Genomic DNA, 21,323 nt, shown 5'->3' with positions numbered 1-21,323 from the left:
GGTACCTCACCCACCCGCCTCCTCAAGACCTATTCACATGTGTGGTATACGGACGCCCCACCCTTTGCGCTGCCATATCTAACTTCCCAATAACCAGGAAGTCGCATGCACCTTGCCCCATGGCGACATCAAAGACGCAGAAGAAGCAACTATCCCCCTTGCGGTTGTAGAAATCACTCGCAGTGCCTCGCCTGGAATAATCGTCACTGAGTCTCAGACCGCCCTGCGAAACATTACCAACGGCAAGTGCACTGAGTCCCCGAGCTGCTCGCATACTATGCTCTATCCCTGAGAATCTGCACTTACCTCCCATACGTCTCCTTTGGACCCCCGCCCACTTGGACCTGGAATGAAACGATCGAGGTGGCTCATGAGCTGGCCTGCGAGCTCACCAACCAGGCGTCAGATCATCCGGCCACTACTCTGCTCTGAGCATCCCTCCTTAGTTTTCAATATGTCCTAACTGATCACTACAAGGATCGCTAGACGCATTTACCCACACCCGCACGCCTCCTCACTCGATACCAAGCGACCACACTAGGTCAAATCCACACGAACACCCTCCCTTCCGCAGCGCTGTTCTGTCCATCCTGCGGAGTCTGGGCCAACATGCAACACGTGTTATGGCAGTACCTCACTATGCAGACCGAAAATTTTATTCATAATGAATCATACTGGGCGGCCGCACTGCTCAGCCCCAATAAAGACACCCAGAAGGCTCTTGTGTCTCTAGCAATACGTGCTGGATCTCCAGTGCTTCAGCGAGATCCGCCAAAGCAATCACCTTTATGAACGGCCCGGCCACAGGGACCCCCGTCGGGTCCAAGCTGGGCTCGACCGCTGACCCTCTGAGCATAGGCGTGCGCACATGGGGGGCAGGGGGGGCGGCCGCCCCCCCCCTAATCATCTGAAGGGGGCGCCAAATTTGCCCCATACCTTGCCGATGTAACACATGAAAGTAAAATTTCTGCTCAGAAATATTTTGTGTGCGCTGCAATTCCATCACATTGAAATAAAAATTTTATAACCATCCCTCTGTGCACTGCGTTCGCACCGGAAGGCCTTCAGTGAGAAGAGGTCGGGAGTTGCTCTGGGGGGGGGGGGGGGGGGCAGCGGTAAGACTTTGCCCCCCCAAATTGAGAACTCTGCGCACGCCTATGAAGAGGCAATATCGGGTCACTAAATAAAGTTATCTCTCTCTGAACGCCCCCCCGGCGCGGTTTGAGCGGAAGTTTGTGGCCAACCAATCACCCACAAACACGATCGATACTCGAAGTTACACTAAGATGGCGGCAAAAGGTGCTCCAAATTAAACAGCAGTAGTAGCATAGTGACATTTACAGTATCGGCATAAACGTGAAGAGCAAGTCAGGCAACTACTTTAAAAAGTGAAACAAGAGGAACGTGCAACAACAGCACTTTTAGTTCTACAGCACAGCGTCCACATTAACTTTCTTATATGTGTTTTTCGTATGACTTTAAACGGCAGGGAGTACACTGCATCTAAATCAGTGGCATGAATTTACTGGACGTCACAACACCAACAACACGCTATCAAATCTACCATCTTTTCTACAATCTCAGCGCGCGTATCTAGACAATGGGAAGCATCTGCTTAGACTGAATTCTAACCGAAACTTGCACATGCATGCAAGCCAGATTGAGATGATTAGGTCCCACAAAGAATTTACGAGAACTGCTGGAACCAACCATAAGCGGCAAGTTGCTTTGCTCGCACGTGACGCGCGAAAACATCGTTCGCACACCACGTGCGAACAAAACATTAAAATTGTTTGCACGGGACGTGCGAATAGGAACAACCCGCCAACGCTGTGTTTGAGTGTGCTGCGGCGGGCATAGTTTTTTCTTGTGGCGGGATGCATCTCGTCCATGCGTCCGTGTTGCAATTTATGGTGTAAAGGAGGCGTGTTGTGCATAACCTTGATTGCGCTTCTTTTGCGATACCTAAGCAAAGACGGCGAGCACAAACTTGTCTGTTGGGAAGATGTCGCGGCAAATGGCAATCTGTCGTGCAGACCCTTGTGTCCCAACGGTAGCTTTGGGCTCCCCGGAATGTCTGAATGTCACCCCTTGCTGTCCTGCAAAAATATTCGGAACGATGTCCGCGTGATACGTCTGCTGACTTCGGGCACCGTGAAAAACGTGCGTTTTCTTTCCTTCCATAACCGCGGACTGTTCGCGATTGCCAAACATTTTATCATCACTCGTTTCGTGTGCCCATCTTGCGAAAACCACTGGTAGACTTGGAGCAGATTATTTTTTACCCGCATTTAACATATGTTTGACTAATCGCCTCGTACGAACGTGTGATCCCCTGCAGAGCTCCCCGTTCGGTTCCATTGACGACACACCTTCCGTTTAGACAGAACCGATTGAGTTTCTACGTCGGGTCTTGTTGATTTATGGTAGGCAAGTAATTCGCGATTCAAGATAGATAATTCACGATTCGGTTTTTATGATGTCCAGTAAATTCATGCCACTGATTTAGATGCCGTTTGCGGCGTAATAAAGTCATACAAAAAACACTTATAAGAAAGTTTATGTGGATGCTGTGCTGTAGAATTAAAAAGTGCTGTTGCACGTTCCTCTTGTTTCACTTTTTAAAGGAGTTGCCAGACTTGCTCTTTACGTTTATGCCGTGACTGTAAATATCACTATGCAACTACTGCTGTTTTATTTGGAGCACCTTTTGCCGCCATCTTTATAAGTGACATTTGTAGACACGTTGATAATCTTGGTCTGAGAAAGTGCAAACTACCGACAGGTACAGGAGGGGAAAAAACATGATGACACAAGGCACTGACAAGGCCAATAGAAAAAAGAAGACGAAAGCAAAGCGCTTTGCATTGTTGTCTTTTTCTTTTGTCCTTGTCGTTAGTTCGCTACTTTCCAGGACCAAGATGTCATACCAATTTTCCCAAACAGCCACCCTTGCAAGTTCTATAATCTTTTTACCTTAGATGCCACTTCAATGTCAATCATGCATGCTCGAAGGCTTCACCATGAATGTTTCCTGGCACCACTGTCTTCTTGCTGTCTCTACTAGAGTTATGGTGTGCCCCTTAGCACTCTGTGGCTCTCCTGCAGGAGCAAACTTTGGAACGATTAGAGTATGCCAAAGTGCACAAGAAATCGTTCGGGCAAAGTAAATGTTTTTTACATTGGTCGTAATCAGAACAGAAAGCGATTCCCAGCTATTTCAGTTGGGTGGGTTAATTTTTACGGAGTCTACTGCAGTCCGACTAATATTCACAGTGGCAGAGACATTCTGCTGCCGTGCACTGAAAGTGTTTGTTTCATACGGGCCAGTACAAATGAAGGAAGCAGAGACAAAAATGCTTGCATGCAGATTCTTCTTGCACACTAGAGAGCCGCAGGAACTTCCAGGAGAGTGCACTTAGCATGTGCAGCAACTGCGTGGCTACCCTTGAACTGTCTCTATACGAGGGCACACATTGATTTGGTTGAGTTAAAATAAATGCCTTGTGGTAATATTGGCAAAGACGCTGCGTTGCGGAATGTCATATGATTTTGGACCAGCGCACTGCTTGGGTACTGTGACGGTCGCCAGTACCTGGCATACAATTAGGCAGACAGCATGTGCTATGCAGACAACATTATGAACTGAGCCTTCATGTGCCCTATAAATTTTGGCCAAGACGGGAAGAAAGACGTCTTTATTAGATACAGGGCGGGCTTCAGGCCTGTTGAGGGTATGTGGATTAAAGGACGGTAAAGGAAAGAAGTGGGCTAGAGGGCTCGACCGATGTCAGCTTCCTACTGAGACATTGCAGATTTTTGCAAGACGAGATCTACCGCTGCCTTCCATTACGTGATTCATACTCATTAGGGGCATTGACCAGGGCTTGATGTGATTGGTACTGCAAAGCTTCTGACAACTTATGTAGCTGAATGAACTACACACCTAAAAGTGAGGAAAGGGAAAAGGAAGTTAGCAGAGGAAGAACCTAAGTGCAATGTGATAAGGTTGAGGAGATGCAGTAATGTGGCAATTCTAAAACAATGCACAATGCAATCACGAGAAAATCACAAGAAAATGTCTGCTGTTTGTCACCTCATGCTATCTGACATGTTATTCTATTTTTCTGTTTTGTTGGTTTAGAAAATGGCTCAAGGGGGAAATGGGGAAAATCAGTCTTTATTCTTAGGTTGTATAGCAAATGCTTGCTGATGGCTGTACACACACACTGCCGTTTATTACGTCCTACCTGAAGTTTTGCATTCTATTATCACTGGAAAACTCGTGAAACATTTCAACTTATGTAAGGTGATTTTAACATGTTTTATGGGAACTGCACCTCTAATTTCATTGCTCCATAGCACTAGCAAATATCACATTGATGCCATACCCCAATTACCCTCCGGGTCTGACTTACTTCCAAATCAACCTAATGCGACACCTGAGCTCATGATTCCAGCCCAAAAATGCATTCTGCTCTAAGGTTTATGCCCAAAGAAGTTAAGGCAGTCTAACCAAACTTGGTGCCACCCACTGCAGTGGGCCTATAACCAAGGTCTGCGTAGAGCCCCATTTAAAATTAATCAGTGCCTTACTGTGTGTTGTGAACAAGTAACCGGTAGCATTGAGATTGGCGCTCATGGTTTTCTTGCTATTTTCATGCCATTGCAGGTGTACCTTGCCAAATGGAAACAACACGAAGTGGTTCTGTCAAATCTGTCCGATGCTCGGCTAGAGCCAGACTTCCAACACAATTTGCACATGTACAAGCTTCTAGGAAACATGGATTACACAGTCCAGTACCTTGGGTCCTGCGACAATACTCTCGTCACAGAATACTTCCTACTAGGATCTGCTGATCAATTGCAGACTCTCTTTCAGTCAAAACTCACTAGGTGAGTCTTAGGCACCTGCGTCTTCTGCCTGTGGAAAGTCGCAAGCTTCGGTTGTCTAATTACATTTGTGATGTGAGACTGCTTGCATAATATAGATGCATAACTGACTGCCAGTTTGGTTTAGAAAAAAACACTCTCCTGAAAGCATGCCATTAATGCAAAAAGATACGATCCTGGAAAATTTCAAAAAAAGGTTAGGCAAATACCTATACCTAAGCAAGGCATTTGATCTTGTCAATTATGCACTTCCTAATAAATTGCAAAACTATGGTTTTCGGGGTGTGTCCTATAATCTCATGCAGTCTTGTTGACGCGTTTTCAGTGTGTAGAAGTAAATAGCCACAGATCACAAACTAAGCCTACATAAGCCGGCTTGCCACAGGGAGTATTCTCAGACCTATTCTATTTTTATTTTACATAAATGACATCACACACATACAGATAAATTGTAAGTTTATTATATATGCCAATGGTTGCACTGTTTGTTACCAGTAATAACTTGGAGACGATAGTGCCTGTCATGTTCTATATGTTACGCAATCCAAGATTGGTCCCATAAAAATAACCTCATGCTAAATGAATGAAAACCAAAAGATGTACTTTTGTGCCCTTTAGGCACGGCAGTAGTTGTACCTGATAGCATGGTTTTAGGCCTGTGTAAAATCGCTATGCTCAAAAGTGTGAAAACACTTGGTGCCATTTTTACAGAACATCTGTCATGGAACGAGCATGTTAGGTCACTCTGCTTGAAAGTGTAAAAATCCGCTGGTATCATAAGTAGGTGTCGTCATTTCTTACCCACTGGCATAAAGACTTATACCAGGCTCTCTTTCACTCACATCTGAACTACTGTGCATTAGTCTGGGCAAACACGGCCTTGCAAAACGTACATAAAATAACAACACTGCAAAAGAAAGCCATTCGTGCAGTTGAAAATGTTCCTTTTCTAGCGCACACAAAAAAACAATTTCTAAAACACCGAATATTAAAGCAAAAACGCCCGTGTGTACGAGATTTGGGCACACGTTAAAGATCCCCAGGTGGTCAAAATTAATCCGGAGCACTCCACTACAGTGCGCCTCATCGCCTGCATTGCGTCGGCGCGTTAAACCCCACAATCGAACCGAATATTAAAGGCTGAAAACATATATCGATATAAACTCATCCGTAGCTACAAGTATGCAGAACGAAGCAAACTGGATACTTTTATGGACCTAGCCTTATTTACAAGAAACTGTATATGTATACGCAAGCTGATATAAGCCTCCTTGGAAGCTCCCATCATCATGGACTCACTATGGACATCAGCTACTAAAGCATACACTTCCGAACACGCTCAATTATTTTCACAAACAGAAAATTGACATTCTGGTTTTAATTAATGACCGCATCCTGGATATATTTATTTAGGTGCCACATTTGTCATTTTTGTTGTTGTACTTAAAATTTTGTATAATCATTTTTCTCAATGTACATCATAAGTTTGTAGCTGGTCATTGCTGCGTCATTGGACGGTGCTCCATAAAGCTGCATGGTTGCAGCTTTTTTTCTGTCCGCTTTTTTCTTCCTGTAGTGACATAGTGACATTGGTGGAAATAAAACCTCGTTGTATTGTGTTGTATGTTGTGTAGCTTTGATAGCCAACAGCTCTTTACAGCAGCAGGCAGCAAATGATGTTCTTGAGAAGTGCGTCATTGCAGTCGTAGTGTTGTGTTCTCAGTGGTGGCATCCCTTTGCCCAATGCTCTCTCTTTTCCCCCAGGTATGACAGCCTCTCCCGACGTTTCTCCCTGTGCCTCAGTTACGTGACCATTCTGCAGTACCTGCACACCCACAGTCGTGTCATGTGCGACTCCAACACAGTGCTGAAAACCCTATCGCAGTACCTAGTGCACTCTGATCTGACGCTGCGTGTCAACGACCTAGATGCTCTGCCATATGCCAACCGCACCAGAAGGGCTGCCTGTGGGTCACCCCCGCTTTACGGGGACCTCTTGGCACCTGAACAACGGGGTGGCACACCGGAACAGGCCTTGTGCGACACGGCGTGCGATGTGTGGAAGATACCGGACGTTTGCCTCTGGCTTCTGGGGACTACCCGAGAGGCGGAAAGTTTCAAGTTTCATCTATTTCCCGTGCACCGCCGATGTAAGCTGCATCAGGCAGAGCAACGACCAAGTGTGGGGCACATTTTAAGGGACTACAGGCGGGTGTGGGAGGAGTGGGAACGCGATTTGTAGACTAACGTTCAGAGGTCTCGGGCGAGGCAATAAGTATTCAACCCGCTGCGGTGGCTCAGTGGCTAAGGCGTTGTGCTGCTGAGCCCAAAGATGCGGGTTTGATTCCTGGTCGCAGTGGCTGCTTTTATGATTGAGGCGAAGAGCAAAAACGTCCACGAGTTCAAGATTTTGGCGCTCGTTAAAGATCCCTAGATGGTCAAAATTATTCCGGAGCCACTATGGCGTGCCTCATTGCCTGTGTTATGTCGTCGCATTAAACCTCATAATCATTCACAAGTATTTATCGTTGCACACCACTGTACTGATCAGACGACTTGCTGAGTTTCTAGCCATTTGCAAGGACCACTACCTCAAAAGAGGGTGGAGAAGAGGAAATTAAGGCCCATTTCAATTCTCCATGTTTTGTCGAAAATATTTGAAAAAGTTATTAGTCATGGACTACACGGTCTCTTCAAAAAAACATCAAATGACCCAGCCCACTATGGTTTCTAGAAAAATCTACGAAGGTAGTGCTCGTTCATATTAAGAAAAAATATATAGTGAAAAACTGAAAAACAGATGACTAAAGCTCAGCCTCGTTTTGGATTTAAAGAAAGCGTTCGGTACCATAAGGCATGACATATTAAAACTTCAGATATACAATGTACGAGGAATAGTGATAACATTACTGAAGTATTACATCGCAGACCGATTCCAATATTCTAAAATAGGCAATGTATCCTCCACCAAAACGGATATACAATACGGCGTTTCACAGGGCTCCATTTTAGCACCGCCCTTATACCTTATTTATATAGCTGAAATTACGGCTAAACAGGCTTTTCTAATCTAATAATGTATTCTAACGGCAATTTTTTTTCAGGATGAACGAAACACTGTTTAAACAAATCATTGATGATTATCTTCTGAAACTATCATATTGGCCACAGAAAAATAATTTGAGTCTTAATACAAACAAAACCACCTATATTACTTTTACACCAGTAAATAAACGAGGTTTCGTGGCAATCGATTTAAAATATTTCACTTAAACAAGTACTGTAATTACCCGATTCTAACGCGCACTTATTTTCCGGAAAAATAGGTCTAAAAATCGCATGCGCATTAGAATCGGATACGAAACCGAAACTGCCGAAACAACGGAAATTTCGTCCCGCCCATCACCATCTCAAGCAGGCGCCAAAGCTTTTAGCAACGATTTTTCATGCGCAGGAAGCATAGGTATAGTGCCTAGAATATTCTAGGCACTATAGCATAGGCGCCTAGGCTTTCCTATCGGCGTTCACACAAATCGTCAAATCGTTCCACTTGCGCGCTTGATAACAGCAATGGCGGCAGCGGCTCTCACGCGTTCAAAACATGGAGGAAGAGTTCAAAACGAGCGGTCGGCTGAAGCGTGCGCCTCTGGAGAAGCTCGCAGGATGGGCGTGCGAGGCATGGGCCACGATCCCATCGATCATGGTTGAACGTTCTTTATGAAGTGTGGCATCGCGAACGCGCTTGACGGCACCAAGAACGAGATGTTGTGGTCAGCGGAGAGCGACGAGGAGTGAGATTATTTCGAGAAATAAATCGCCCGTTTCTCTCGCATTCGATTTTCTTGCTCATAAAGTTTCGTGCGCGTTAAAATCGGAGGTGCAAATTTTTTCGTTTTTTTTTGCCAGGAAAATCGGGTGCGCGTTAGAATCGGGGGCGCGTTAGAATCGGGAAATTACGGTATTTGAGTTATAATAGGCGTACGGATTTCTGCAGACTTATCATGGACTGCTACGTTAACAAGGTTAAAACTGATCTGTCCGCCCTATTTGGGTGTACTGACAAGCTTCAGAACCTGGTACCTACCTGGCTGCAACAAATAATATATTACTCTCATTTTATTCCAAATTCAGTTATGGAATTTTGGCTTGGGGTACTACTACCACCTGTAATTATAACCTTGTTATCATGCAATACAATTTAAGACCACTATCCAAGAAGAAAGCAACTGCCAAAACGAACCAACTGCGGTTGGCAAACCATACAGTATCAAACCACTAAATTTACCGTATAAAATACATTATATATGAACCCAAGCTTCAAGCAATCTTTCATTTGCTTTAAAAAGAAGAATGAATGTTTCTTGGTCAGTATTAGTCTCAAATATTTGCCTCCTAGACAATGTAGTTACATGCACTCGGACTGCTGTCTACCATGCAATGATCACAACGTTCACTAGTTTTTATGTATGAGCCAAAGAGATGCATGGGTTAGTTAATATTTCCAAATGATGAAAATGTGCTGACGATGTACAAATTATAGCGCTTATTTTTTCATTATTCTGCGATATTGTTTTGATGTACTGCAACCGCACAACTTAACTGTTTGTTATCTTTCAAAATGTACGTATTGATTTCCGTAAAGGTACCGAGGCCCCGTCAGGTATTTTTTGCCTTCTGCCTTGATGCCCTTTTAGAAAATGTCTGAGAAAATAAAGAGGAAAAAAAGAAAAATTGTGGTTATCTGTGTAACCATCGTGTCCTTTATTTTTTCGATGCCAAACGAATTGCCCGCTTCACAATGGGAGTAAGTGGGATGCCTGTTTCTCCCACATGTCGTAAGGTGCGGCCTTGAGGTTAATAACCAGGATCACCTAATCGTAACTGAATTCGAGAGAGACTTGTGCCTGGTTGCCAAGGTAACCGATGTTTGAAATTACTGAAGTAGCGGCACTCTGGCCAACTATAGAGCACGTTTTGCCAATGTTGCCACTTTACAACACGCACAGCCTCGAGATTAACCAGTCACTTGACTAAAGCGCTGGGAAGGCTAGAAATTGAGGGAGAGTGGCCGGAGTAGAAGGAAAGGGCTTGGCTGGCCACTCGGGGCTGATGCGTTTGGCATTGAAAAAATACAGGAGGCTGTCCGCTGCCGGTTGATGCCTCAGTTTTGTGACGATAAAGTGTCACTGTGCTTCACCACAGACAGCTTTCACGATTCAAACTACAATTAAGGAAGTCACAGTGAAGCATCAGTAGTGTGCACCCACGCCTTCAGCCAACCTGTACGCTAGGCGGGTCATTGACTGGGAAGACTGGGCTGGGGAGGCCGACACAATCCAAGAGCTTCAAGGCGATCTCTTCAGGAGCCGAGACAGGGTGAAGCTTGGGAACCAATATGGGGATGAAAACCGCACCCTCCACCAAAGATGATACATGGCAGCAGGACTAGCAAGATGAGCAATGATTACTGGTGAAGCAAAATGAACGTGCAGCCAGAACACTACTTACAACATTGAGTGCCTTGAAGGACATTTGGTGTGCAACTGTGGTCTCGCCATTTTTTGACACATTTCCGGCTTAAACAAAGGATTACAATCTTTACACTGGACGAGCTGGAATACCTGACCGAGGACCACTCAGTGGCACGTGAATGACTAAGTCCCATGAAGGTCTATGCTACCGTCCTGCCTGACCCAACCAGGTACCTCTAGAGCAGCCTTGACCCATGCAATGTGCACTAGTGCACAACTGGATGAAATGTATGCCCTTGCACACATTTTGCTCCTCCCTGTGGAATAAAATAAGGCATAAATGTTGAGAATATACTACGACACCTGGGTTGCAGAAAATGTGGCTTATGTTAATCTTAATTTTGTCGTGTGTACCCATTTTTTCCTACGGAATTTCACACACCAGCATCAATTTAACTTACATTTTATTTACCAAAACAGTCAAGTATACTGCACACTGTGCAAACAAGTCGTACTCTTTCAAAATCTACAACCAGGGATGAAAAATTGAGAGCATAAAAATGGTTAAAAAAAAAAAAAAAACCAAAACTCATTTGTGGTCCTAGAAAATGAGTTATTTATGCTCATGGTATTTACTGTCCAAGTATTCTTTGGCTATACACAAAAGGCAGCCTTCTGTAATACCTGCAATGGAATTTTTACTGACTAGTATACCAGCTTTACAGCCAGTATGCAATTGTATATCTCTGCAATGCTGCACCCCTACAAGTTTTTTTTAAGACAAGTAACAGGGCATTTGCGTTCAGCCGTGTCCTAAATAATAGACACGGCAGCTTGCGGATCTGTAGAAAAAATACACAGTGCGGCCAAGATTGTGAGGCCCCAAACTGGTGCAAAAAGATATAGGAATAACTGTGGACAACAATAGAGTCGGAAAAGCAGCAACATGTCTCTCCATTGTACCTGCTGACATATTCGTATTCAAAAGCATGTCAAGCACACACAAGTGGGGAAGGTGGTTTGTGCAAGAGGGGCGGCAACAGGCCCACCAGGTTGGCGACTAGGAGGCAAACGAGTCGATCCTTTACAATAAATGCGAAAACTAAATGCCAATTGTACTTCTGGAACACGTTTAAAATTTGCATTTTAGTGAACATATTGCCTTCCCCACTTCAAGACAGCTGCCCCACATATGGCTTACATCCCACTTACTCGAAAAAGAACACCACACTTTAGATCTGAAAGCCGACACGACAATTGAAATGGAGGCTGTGGTTTCACTCATTTCTAAGTGCACGTGGTTTCCAGCTACTGCACCCATTCAGAATCACAACTGCACAAAACCAGCCAAGACATATTCAGGAACGTACAGATACAGGGGAAAAAATGCTACATAGCCTCTAAGGGGCATCAAAATATCTTGAATGATGTGCAGCTGCTAACTTAGTTTACATTACACCACCAACAGCATGCATGTGCATCAGTTTCAATGTGCACATGACTGCAATTGTCATGAACAGTACACGCACCCCACAAAATCACTATTTATTGCTGCCAATGACTGGGACCATTCCAAGAAGAATCCTTACACAACTGCCATGAGAACTCACTTGACAATGGCTTTGTTAGTAACAAGTGAACAATGCAAGTCTTCATGTCATCTATGAGCGTTGCATGGTCTAGCTCACTTCATGAACACAACTAGTACTAGTATATGCATGAAGCAGTGAAGGTGGCTTGAGTTGAGATTCATAGGTTTTTACATAAAAGGCACCAAAACCCGCAGCCTATCTAAAACACGCCTGCTTCTCCAAAAAAATATATATCACAGCAAGTTTATTGTAGGTTATGCACTGTATGCACAAGGATTCAATGGGCAAAGCTAAAACTGCACAATAGCTGTACCTATGGCACTTACAAAAAGATAGGAAGACCAGCAGCAAGTGCACATGGGTGTTAATGCCTACCATTGATGCTCTACTGGACTGCTCGAGTGAGTGAGACCGTGCGAAAGAAAAATGGTATAGAGGGAGGATTGGCCGGCAAAAGAATGTCAAACAAGTAGCATTCATCCTGGCCCGTGCGTTTTGGTGGCACAGATACCATGAGAATGTGTGGAAGTTGGGAATGCACACAATTAGTGGCACACATGGTGGCAAGTTAAGTTCAACCAAACCGTAAAAAGTACTACAAAAACATGCAACTTAACAAGGGAGCTCACAGAGACAAAACCCACACTGGGCAAACCTTTACCACCTGTTGACAAAAGCAAGGCACATTTGAACAACATTTTCCAAGACCGAACCAATCCCTGCAAAATTATCTGCAAGGCAGTTTGAAATTTTGATGACTTGGAACTCCTCCGTGCCTGTAGAATGCTTCAATCCTTGTTGGCTTGGTTTTTGGCCTGCCGCGACGACCGGCGCAGTGATCCAGTTTGCTCAGCAGCTTTGCCCTGGAACAATAACAAACAACTCTTAGAAAACACTGCTCCTGTATAAAACATCAAATGCCATCACTTGCAGCATTTAGTTCATTGGCTTTCCACAGGCATGACCTTACTGAAATGTACGGTTATCAAGCAAACCCAGCTTTTTTTTCCCCTTTACTATAGGCACATTTAGCAACTATTGGCACACCCACTCCCTACCACTGCACACTGTACTATTCACATTAACACAATACACACTAACACACGCACAGCCCAAGGGAGTATAATAAACCCAAGAACAGCCAATTATTTATGTCAAACACACGAAACCGCCCCGTAAGAACCGGACATTGGATATATCGAATTATGAGCAGCGGCATCCCAGGCACACCCCAGCATGGCCGCCTGAGGCCCAAGCCAAACAAGCGCAGGACTCTATGCAACCCCCAAGGACCAAATTGTCCGCGAGGCCGAGGTGTTCAAGGGTCTTTCAGATTTTTAAGTGCAAAGCACTTTAGGGGCTCGCCTTGTCGTCGTAGCTCGCTCGCTGGACCCAAGTAGAGCCCCACGGCGTATTATCGTAGCAGCGTCCCACAGAGGCTTCGAAAACCAAGCGGTTCATATAGTCATAACAGTTTGAAACTCGTGAACCACTGGTGCATGTCATGCATTTCCCCGTTGTTTAGCACAAAGAAAACTGCAGATACATTTGAGGCAAAATATAGGTAATTAACCGGCAGCACCTGCGTTCATTTAGTTAGGAACGCTTTTTAAGATAGTAAGCGGCAGTGCAAGAAAAAAAATGGCACGTTCCAAACTGGGCAGTAAGGCGCTGGCGGCGCCGGCACGTGCGGGTTTCTACAGCATCACACCTTATTCCTCCAAGCAGGGTTACCATAGCGAGTCAGAAAATAATAAACTGCAAATGAAGGTTTTGACACATAAATGATGATCAACGTCAACAAACACCCACCAATAAGTTTGGTTTTCATCTCCAAGCGGATTACTTCGCATCGCTTGCTTGCCCTGAATCCTGCAGTGGCCGTAGTCATAGACAAGGTGTTTTTACGTCACGTGGGGACTAATTGGTTCTTCTAATAATGTCAAACCACCAGATTTCTTCCAGAGAACCACCTAAAATTGTGCACTTTGAAATGGAGGTTGGGCTTCTCCACAAGGCACGGGCACCACGCATGCCAAATTTTTTTTATACCTGACAAATTGTTCCGCGCAACTTCATCTTTTTTCTAGGACAGGTTTTTGAAATGTTTACGTAAAATGTATGTTCTGATTTTTTTTTCTACTACTGGTGGTTTGTTACACACAACTTCTCTTTTTTTCTTTTCTTTGGCGTCAGACAAAAATATTGAATTTGATACTTTTTGCGACCATTATTTCACCATCATCACCATCATCATAATCATCATCATCGCCTACTCAGGTCCACAGCAGGCCGAAGGCCTATCCTAATGACTTCCGACACTCCTGTCCTGCGTTGCCAGAGTCCACTGTTGGCCACCGAATTCACCCATTTCATCCCTCCACAGTGGTACTGGCCTTCCCTTCCCCTTCTTCTAGACCCATCTCTTGGTATCTACTACGTTACCCAAATTGTTCACTGGCTGTTGGTTCATCTTACTACATGGCCAGCCCAAGTCCATTTCTTTTTCTTTACTTGAACTATGATATCTTCTACTTGAGTTTGTTCCCTGATCCAGTAAGCTCATTTCCTGTCCCTGAATGTTACTCCTATCATTTTCGTTCCATGGTCCGTTGAGCCGATCTAAGTTTGCTTTCCAGTTGTTTAGTAAGGCGCCAAGTTTCAGCTGCGTATGTCATCACCGGCAGTATGCACTGGTTGTAGATTTTTCATTTGAGTGATACAGGTAGCTTACTTTTCATTATTTGGGAGTGCTTGCCGTGTGCTCCCCAGCCCACACCTATTTTGCACCGGATTTCTCGCTCGCGGTTAGGGTCAGCACCAACCATCTGCCCGAGGTAGTTATATTCTTTTACTTCTAGTGTTTCATTTATGTACTAAGCTGAAGAGGGCGTTTTTGGCATGCTTATTCCTCATTACTTTAATATATTCATATTTATTTTTAGCCCCACGGATGTGCTTTCTGACTGTAGTTCCTCAAGCATTGTTTGCATGTGTTCTGCATTCTCACTCAGCAAGTCGATGCCGTCTGCAAACCTCAGATGACAACTATTCTCCGTTTATCCTTAAACCGGTGTTTTCCCAGTCAAGCTGTCTGCAAACAGTTTTGGTGAGACGGTACCTCCCTGTCTTACTCCCTTTCGGATCTGAATTTATCACTTGTTTGTGAAGTGTTATCCTGCCCGCACATCCCTTACATATGTCCTCTAGAAGTCTTATGTAGGTCTCCTCTATTCCCTGGTCTTTTAGTGCTTCTAAAACGGCTGCGGTTAGTACGGGATCAAACGCTTTCTCGCAATCTATAAATGCCACGTAAAGGGGTTTAGTGTACTCTGCGGATTTTTCTATCACTTGGTTGGCAACACGGATGTGATCCATGGTTGAGTACCCTTTCCGAAACCCAGCCTACTCTCTGGGTTTTTGGGAATTCAGGCAGTCACCTATGCGGCTATCTGTAACTTTGGTAAAAAGCTTGTCCACAATTGAGAGTAGGCTGATGGGTCTGCAATTCTTAAGATCCTTGGTATCTCCCTTTTTATAAATCAGAATAATGTTGGAGTTCTTCCAGGCTATGGGCACTTTTTGAATCCTTAAGCATACCGGAAATAGTGCAGCAAGCTTTTCTAGTACAATATCTTCTCCCTCCTTCAAAAGATCCACGGTTATACCATCGTCACCTACAGCTTTTCCTCTCTGCATGCCTTTGGGAGCCTTTCCTACCTCCTCTTTAGTTACTAGTGGGACATTGGTAGTTAAGCTTGTACTGTCAGTAGTTTCCCCTAATCTAACGTCACTGTCATACAGTCTAGTGCAGAATCGTTCCACTACCTTGATTATCTCATCCATGTTGTGCGTAATGTTGTGCCTGCTCGTCTCTGAGTGCGTACATTCTGTCTTTGCCGATGACTAATGTCGTTTGTTTTGCTTCTGTTAATCAATTTAGACAGCTCTGCTAACTCAACTTGATCCACTGTACTTCATATTCTTAGGTTTCGCAAATAGTTCCTTCGTTTTCTTAGTTATACCCCTGTCAAACGTGCCTATTTAAGTGCGCTTACGCTGAGTGCACTCGGGCGTCCCAAGTGACGCTTCGGCTGCGCACTGCTAAACGACGAAATAAAGTGCCCTTCGCCGCGATGTGAGTGACGATAGCTGGCGTAAATATTACGCAAAATTACTTGAAATTCCCCCTCTTTATCACGTGAGAAATATTGTAAACATTTCGTTATGTTTGCATTATTCGAAATCGCCATCCGTGCCTCACACAAGTCCACACACAAAAAAAAGGAGTCAAGACGGCGACAGAACACCGGCGCTGATATCTTCACTGTACTGTGCAGCGAATAACAGCAGTATTATCGTTTGGGGGAAATTATCTGAAAGCGTGGAATATAACAGAGAAGGCTGAAGCGGGAATACAATCACAGGGTCACAAGGAACCACCCACGAGAACAGCTGCCATGGAGAAAAACCCCACGAGGCGGCATTGGCACGGTGTTGAGAGAGAGGTTAATATCTTGTTTTTCGTCTCTGCTTCTCCTTTTGTAAAAGTAAATAAGCAATATATATATGATTAACCTTTAACGTTACTTATTATCATCCAAACGCTCGTGGTTTTAGGTTATTTTATCCGCATTTCCGGACTTCTGCTCACGAGATTACTCACTCGGCGAGCTGGCCCCGGTAAAGTGTGTTTGGGGAACACACTCAGCTTAAAGTGCGTTCCTTGTAAAGTGTCATTCGCGTTTACCGTTTAGCTGCTCTCGAATGACATTTTAGCCAAGTGCACTCTGTGTAAGTGCACTTAAATAGGCACGTTTGACAGGGGTTTCTCACGCACCTTTCTCCCATTTGTTTCTTATCCCGTTATCGACTTTTGCATTAGCCTCCCATCACAACCCGTCGTGGTGGCTCAGTGGCTAAGGCGTGCTGCTGAGCACAAGGACGCAGGTTCGATTCCAAGCCACGGCGGCTGCTTTTCTGATGGAGGTGCAAATCAAAAACGCCCGCGTGTGCAATATTTCGGTGCCTGTTAATCCCCATGTGTTCAAAATTAATCCAGAGCTTTCCACTACGGCACACCTCATTGTCTGCGTTGTGTAGCCGTTTTAAACCCTACAATCAATCAATCAATCCACCAATCAATCCATCTCCCATCACAATTGTGAACTGTGTTGTTCCCTTGTTCAATGCTGATTCCACATCCCCGTAGAAAATACTACGGCATCGTAATCGAAGTTAGCTGTTGGTGCATAGGCCTGTACTATCTTTAATCTGTATCGTTTGTTTAGCTTGATCACAACGGCTGCGACTCATTCGTTAATGCTGAAGAATTCTTCCATGCTCCTTGCTATTTCTCTGTGGATTAAGAACCTCACCCCGTGTTGTTTCTTCTCTTGGAGTCCTCTGTAGCACAAAATATGTCCGCTCGTCAGCTCCATGAAGCGCTCTCCTGTTCTTCTAACTTCGCTTACGCTTCTTCACCATTATTTTTAAAAACATTATTAAAACTGGTGCTGTTGGAAAGGGCGTTAAATCATCCATATTTTACGTCACTGGAATATTTGCTAACCAATATGTTTAGCTAAAAAAAAGTTTTCTAAGACCCTGAAAAATCGCTCAATTTTCTGCGGTAATGAAGGAGTTAAGCACTTCAGGTGCAAGTCGCACAGTACAGCCAGTAGCAGCGGCACCTGTCTTCACGTTTTCGCTATTTTATACCTTATTTAAAAAAAAAACGCTACACGTAAGAGTGGTATATGCCTGTTCTTGGCGAGTTAACCTATCGATCAAGACCAACTTGTATTTTGACTTCAGTGACCCTTTAATGAAGTCCTAATATTGTAGACAAACTTTTTTTTGGTGATGCTTATCTTATTTATTTGCATATTTATGTACTTCTACCTCATTGGCATCCAGGCAAATTATTTGGTGCATTCACTCAAAATGCTTAAACGTCTTAAGCTTCTCATATTCAGTGGAAGAGGCAGGGACACATTATATTTCAGCTTTCTTAAAATTTTTGTCTGCGTGAATTCTTTTTTTCATCTTTGCGACTTTGAGCACAATTGTTTGTTGTTGATGTTATTTTCGGTAAGGCCTTTTATTTCTGCACTTCAAAACATCATCGAATGGTATAACGGAGAACACTATGCTATAATGACGAAAAGCCCCCAGAAGTGGGACATCACAGTGAGCATTGCCTACCTGCCGTGCACGATTCCTGATTGAGCGCTTGGTAGCCGTCTGCGGGGTTCGTGGGTTGCTTGGTTCTCCCTGGGTGCTTGCAGCACGCTTGGACTCGGTCATCCTTTTTACAGTCATGGAAAAACAAAATTTGTAAGAAGAATGCTGGAACCTGTTCACAATTGATAGTTTGATATGACTTTCAGCGTTTTCAGGTGATATGACAACCGCAGGTGCATTTTTGGTGTAAGCACTAATTAGTACAATAAACACCTCGAGTAAATACTCCGATTTTGAGCTACATATCCTCCCGTATGATATGTAATCATATTTCCCCATGTCGTCATGCCCTAGCGACTGGCACAACTCCGTCGCACTGGGCTGGAAATGGATGGAGAGAGAAGTAGCATTTATTCAAAAAGCTTCCCCTTTTGGGGTGATGGCGGTTGTTCACAAGGCTGCTGTGACCTGGAGGCCTCAGGAAGTGACTAGCACCTGGTCCGAGACCTTGGAGCTCTGCAAGGCCTGCCTCCCAGGCCTGGGGTGTGGGGAGGGGTGGGCAAGGATCCTTGGGGCACCCCGCAACGCATTCAGTGGGATGAGGGAAACAGGTGGGGGTGGGAGTGGTGTAAGGTTGTGCGGTGGGGGGAAGTGTGAGCTTGGATGATGCGCCACATGCAAGCCTCCTCTGATGATAGGGGGGGGTATGGTGGAGCGTAATGCGGTGTATGTGTACAGTGGGGCAAGGATGCTGCTGTTACAAGAAAAAAATAAGCAGGGGCTTGGGTAATTAGCTCTCGAGCATGAGAATGTGCTGCCTCATTGCCTCCTAAGTTAGTGTGGGCCGGGGTCCCCAGAAGCTCCACGGAACACTAGGGGGGTGTTGGAGGATGGTATGGAGAGCTTGTGGAGAGATACGAGACCCTTGAGGTAGTTGGAGAGGGTGTGCTGGGGGTCGCAGTGGATGGTGGTGGGTGGGGGACAGACAGCTTCTAGCTTCAAAAATGTACTATACACATCTACCACTTTCCACGCGTGGCACGTAATGTTGAACACAAGCTTTCACTCGAAATTTTTTTTTTCAGGTTAACCAGCAATCACCAAACACATTCAATGTGAAGGTGCTACAACTGGGGGTTTGCTACTCAATATAGCCCAACAGCCAGTGAAGATAGCCTCAGCAGTCCTTTCATCGTTAACGCCAATGCTTGATGTCCTAATGAACTATGTAGTCTAACACCTAAGCATTCTCCTGTTGGGCAATTATTTGTATGAAAATGCCTGTGCCATGATATAAGCCATAACATAAACTTTCCGCAAGAGAATTTTGAACTGTAGAATATATAAAGCATCATAACTTTTCAATGACGTGGTAGTTCCAGGCCCTTAATATACAGTAAAGCCTTGTTACAAGAGACACTCAAGGGACCTGGGAAACGTGCCTCTTGTGACCAAGGTCTCTTGTATGAAATGTCGCTAACATGGCAAACATGGGAAAACCAACCAAACCGTTTTTTCCTTCAAATGTCTCTTAGCACCAAGTGTCTCTTGTAACAAGGTTTTAATGCAAATGCAAAACATTTTGAGGCTTTGTTGCTTTCTGCTACGATGCATTCAAAACATGGGTGCTATGTACAATACAAAATCTCTTCTCACTGTGCAACGGGGAAAAACGAGGGTATTTTCGTTGCACATGTGGCATCTAAGTCTTTTTGCAGTTCATATTGACATACCTGTCGACATATTCATTACAACCACTGGAACCAGTCAAGGCGACATTTGTACAATTTTACAGAGTAGAAGATGTGAAAAGCAAAATGAAGCATAGAAAAACAGGTACAGCCGAACCCCGCAATAACCAATTAGCCAGAGAATGCCCAAAAATTCGCTTTTTTTGTTGTCGTGAGAATGAAACAAACGACAGGAAAATCGCCCACAAACCCAAAATTTATTTCCGAAACCCAGTCATATTACTTGCGAGCCTCACCTGCAGCAACTTCACAGCTCAGTTCTCACACTACAAGAAGTGCCTCGTTGCTAGTCAGGTGCCCCTAAGAATGACTGAATCGTGTCAAACGCATCCAAAACATCCCACGGGTTCGCCTTCTCTGCACATTTTTCTCCCTGTTTCTTGGCGCCGAGTACATGTGAGGATGCAAGTGAGGTCCAGCTCCTTCTGTTGATGAACTTTGCCAGACAGTGGCACCTCGTTGTTCCTATGCTGTCCACAAAACTAAGTGAGCACCGCTTTCTTGACGTCCAGAAAGGCCACAGCAGTCACTGTTTAGTTGGTATTGCTCTGCGCACGGGCGCCATTAAAGGGTGGCGTTCTTGCTTTCCAAAATGGTAGAGCGAGCTGCAGGTGGTTCCAAACTCGTCGGCGCTATTCACCCTTCTTCTACTTGGGCCGCCAACTTGGGCTATGATGGCTGTTTTATCATGTAGCAATAAAACTCTCTACTTTTGATCGAGAGCAAACGTGCCGATAGCTGCACACAACGAACAAACACAACATACTCCCTAATGCAAAATTTGTGCTGTGGGGGCCCGTGTTCCCCTACGCCTCGCCTGCACATGTTTCTGTGAGCTGGGAGCCGCCATTTTGGGTAGCCGGCGCGTCACGTAGGTCGTGTCCTCTTCATGACCCCGCGCGACGCGCCGAACCGGCTCGCCACGAACGTGCGCGCGAGGGCGCGGGGGAAGGAGGATAACAGGGCGCATATTACATGGGAAGGGCGTACAGGCACAGAGCCCGTATACATTCGAAGAGGTTTAAAGCAGGGGTGCCCCCTTTCGCCATTGCTGTTCACACTGTACATTAGAGGAATGGAAAGACGATTGGAGGAGAGTGGATTAGGCTTTGACTTGTCGTACCGAAGCAATGGAGAGTTGGTGGAGCAACGGATTCCGGGATTGATGTACGCGGACGATATAGTGTTGCTGGCAGATAATGCGGAAGACCTTCAAAAACTGGCCGACATTTGTGGTGATGAGGCAACATACCTAGGACTACATTTTAACCCACAGAAATCTGCAGTCATCGTGTTCAACGAGGAAGCTCATACAGCACCAATAAGAATTCAACAGGAGGCCATACCATTAGTAAATAAGTACAAATACTTGGGGATCTGGCTTAATGAAGGAAAAGGCTACCTGAATGCCCATGAAGAACACCTCAAAC

At 44.8% G+C, this 21,323-nt stretch overlaps 2 protein-coding genes across 3 annotated transcripts in view; one reads left to right on the top strand and one right to left on the bottom strand.

Moving 5' to 3' along the window:
• The first annotated feature begins 1,815 nt into the window (after positions 1–1,815).
• Positions 1,816–9,633, top strand: LOC144156102 (protein O-mannose kinase-like). The gene is made up of 3 exons (XM_077687911.1): positions 1,816–2,163; positions 4,673–4,896; positions 6,658–9,633. The coding sequence occupies exons 1-3, from the start codon at positions 1,891–1,893 to the stop codon at positions 7,133–7,135; spliced, it is 975 nt and encodes a 324-aa protein (XP_077544037.1). The 5' UTR covers positions 1,816–1,890; the 3' UTR covers positions 7,136–9,633.
• Positions 9,634–10,811: 1,178 nt separating this feature from the next.
• Reepa (Receptor expression enhancing protein A) overlaps positions 10,812–21,323 on the bottom strand; it is a 56,905-nt gene continuing 46,393 nt past the window's right edge. For both annotated transcript variants that reach the window (XM_077687914.1, XM_077687913.1), the window contains exons 8-9: positions 18,164–18,266; positions 10,812–12,819 (exon numbers count right to left, since the gene is read on the bottom strand). In XM_077687914.1, the coding sequence (XP_077544040.1) occupies positions 12,745–12,819; positions 18,164–18,266 (178 nt within the window). In that variant the 3' untranslated portion in view covers positions 10,812–12,744. The remainder of the gene's footprint in view (positions 12,820–18,163; positions 18,267–21,323) is intronic.

Source organism: Haemaphysalis longicornis, unplaced genomic scaffold (genome assembly GCF_048455015.1).
Source record: "Haemaphysalis longicornis isolate Haplotype H1 unplaced genomic scaffold, Haemaphysalis longicornis Haplotype H1 scaffold_1, whole genome shotgun sequence".
NCBI lineage: Eukaryota > Metazoa > Arthropoda > Arachnida > Ixodida > Ixodidae > Haemaphysalis > Haemaphysalis longicornis.
This window is presented reverse-complemented; position numbering and strand designations above follow the sequence as displayed.